Source organism: Cyprinodon variegatus, unplaced genomic scaffold (assembly GCF_000732505.1).
Source record: "Cyprinodon variegatus isolate N-32 unplaced genomic scaffold, C_variegatus-1.0 Scaffold1140, whole genome shotgun sequence".
NCBI lineage: Eukaryota > Metazoa > Chordata > Actinopteri > Cyprinodontiformes > Cyprinodontidae > Cyprinodon > Cyprinodon variegatus.
This window is the reverse complement of record NW_015151593.1, coordinates 48,363-49,942: the sequence shown is the minus strand read 5'-3', so window position 1 is coordinate 49,942 and position 1,580 is coordinate 48,363. Positions and strand designations below refer to the sequence as shown.

Sequence of the window (1,580 nt, the reverse complement as noted above, 5' to 3'; positions counted from 1 at the left end):
AGGGACCCCCATTTCATCATTCTGCTTCATTCTATCTCATTCTATAAATATAAAGTGGGAGCGTTTTTCTAAAGCAGTATAGATAATAGATTACAGTTAAACCCCTGAGTCTCATGTTCCATACCTCCTTCTTGCCGAAGTCTCCACCAGGATTCATGGTGGCAACCAGACGGAAGCCAGCAGCAGCTCTGATCAGCTCCACGTCGTCGTCATCTCCGCTGCCCTTCTCTGCCAGCACCAGGGACTTCTCCGTCTCCAGAACGCTGAAGGCAAACACAGTCCTCTCAGCCTTTTATTTACTTGCATTTGATTTTTAGATTTTGGGGAACTAACAACACATGCATGTTTGACTCAATGATTTCAGCTTTCCATGACCTTTAATGCTCTGAAGTCCACCATTCTGTCCTGCTGTATGCCAGCTGGAAGGGTGACAGCAAACCTACTACAGAGGCAGATGTTCTTCTTCAGTCTCATTTTTTCCACTTATCCATCGGGATCATAACGGTGCCGGAGCCTAAACAGGCTTCTCTGCTACCTCAGCATATCAGAGACACCCCCACACACCCTAACAGCCACGTTAGGATAACCAGGTGAGAGGAAGTCTGAGTACCCAGAAAGAGCCCCCACATGCAAACTCCATGCAGAGAAAACCTTCTGCTGCAGCATGGAGGTTTAGAACCTGAGTTGAAGTAGTTTCAAAAAGATATTAAGCTGGAAGGACTGAGGAGTCTTCTTCTAAACTTTAGACACACTGTGGGAGGGAGGGAGGGAGGGAGGGAGGAAGGAAGGAGGGAGGGAGCAAGGGAGGGTAGGAACCGATGGAGGTAGGGAAGGAAGCAAGGAAGGAAGGATGGAAGGAAGGGAGCGAGCGAGGGTGGGAAGGATGAAGGAAGCAAGGAGAGACGGAAGGAGGGAGTAAGCAAGGAAAGATGGAAGGAGGGAGGAAGCAAGGAGAGATGGAAGGAGGGAGGAAGGAAGCAAGATAAGGAAGGAAGGAAGGAGAGACGGGAGGAAGGAGGGAGTAAGCAAGGAGAGACGGAAGGAGGGAGGAAGCAAGGAGAGATGGAAGGAGGGAGGGAGGAAGCAAGGAAGCAACAAAGAAAACGAAGGAAGATAGCAAGGATAGATGGGAGGAGGGTGTGAGGAAGCAAGGAGAGACAGAAGTAGGGAGGAATGAAGCAAGGAAGCAACAAAGGAAGGAAGGAAGGAAGGAAGCGAGGGTGAGAAGGAGAGACGGGTGGAGGGAGGAAGGAAGGAGAGATGGAAGGAGGGAGGATGCAAGGAGAGATGAAGAAAGGAGGAAGCAAAGAGAGATAGAAGGAGGGAGGAAGGAAGCAAGGAAGGGAGGAAGGAAGGAAGCGAGGAAGGAAGGAAGCAAGGAAGGAAGGAGAGATGGGAGGAAGGAGGATGCAAGGAGAGATGGAAGGAGGGAGGAAGCAAGGAGAGATAGAAGGAAGCAAGGAAGCAACGAAGGAAAGGAAGGAAGGAATCAAGGAAGAGGGAGAGCTAGGGTGGGAAGTTTGGGAGGAAGCATGGAGAGAGGGAGGAGGGAAGGAAGCATGGAGAGAGGGAGGAGGGAA

At 50.5% G+C, this 1,580-nt stretch overlaps 1 protein-coding gene across 1 annotated transcript in view; it reads right to left on the bottom strand.

Moving 5' to 3' along the window:
• mdn1 (midasin AAA ATPase 1) overlaps window positions 1-1,580 on the bottom strand; it is a 74,855-nt gene that overhangs the window by 42,125 nt on the left and 31,150 nt on the right. Inside the window, 1 exon segment of the mRNA XM_015400729.1 lies at window positions 103-263. Within this exon segment, the coding sequence (XP_015256215.1) occupies window positions 103-263 (161 nt within the window).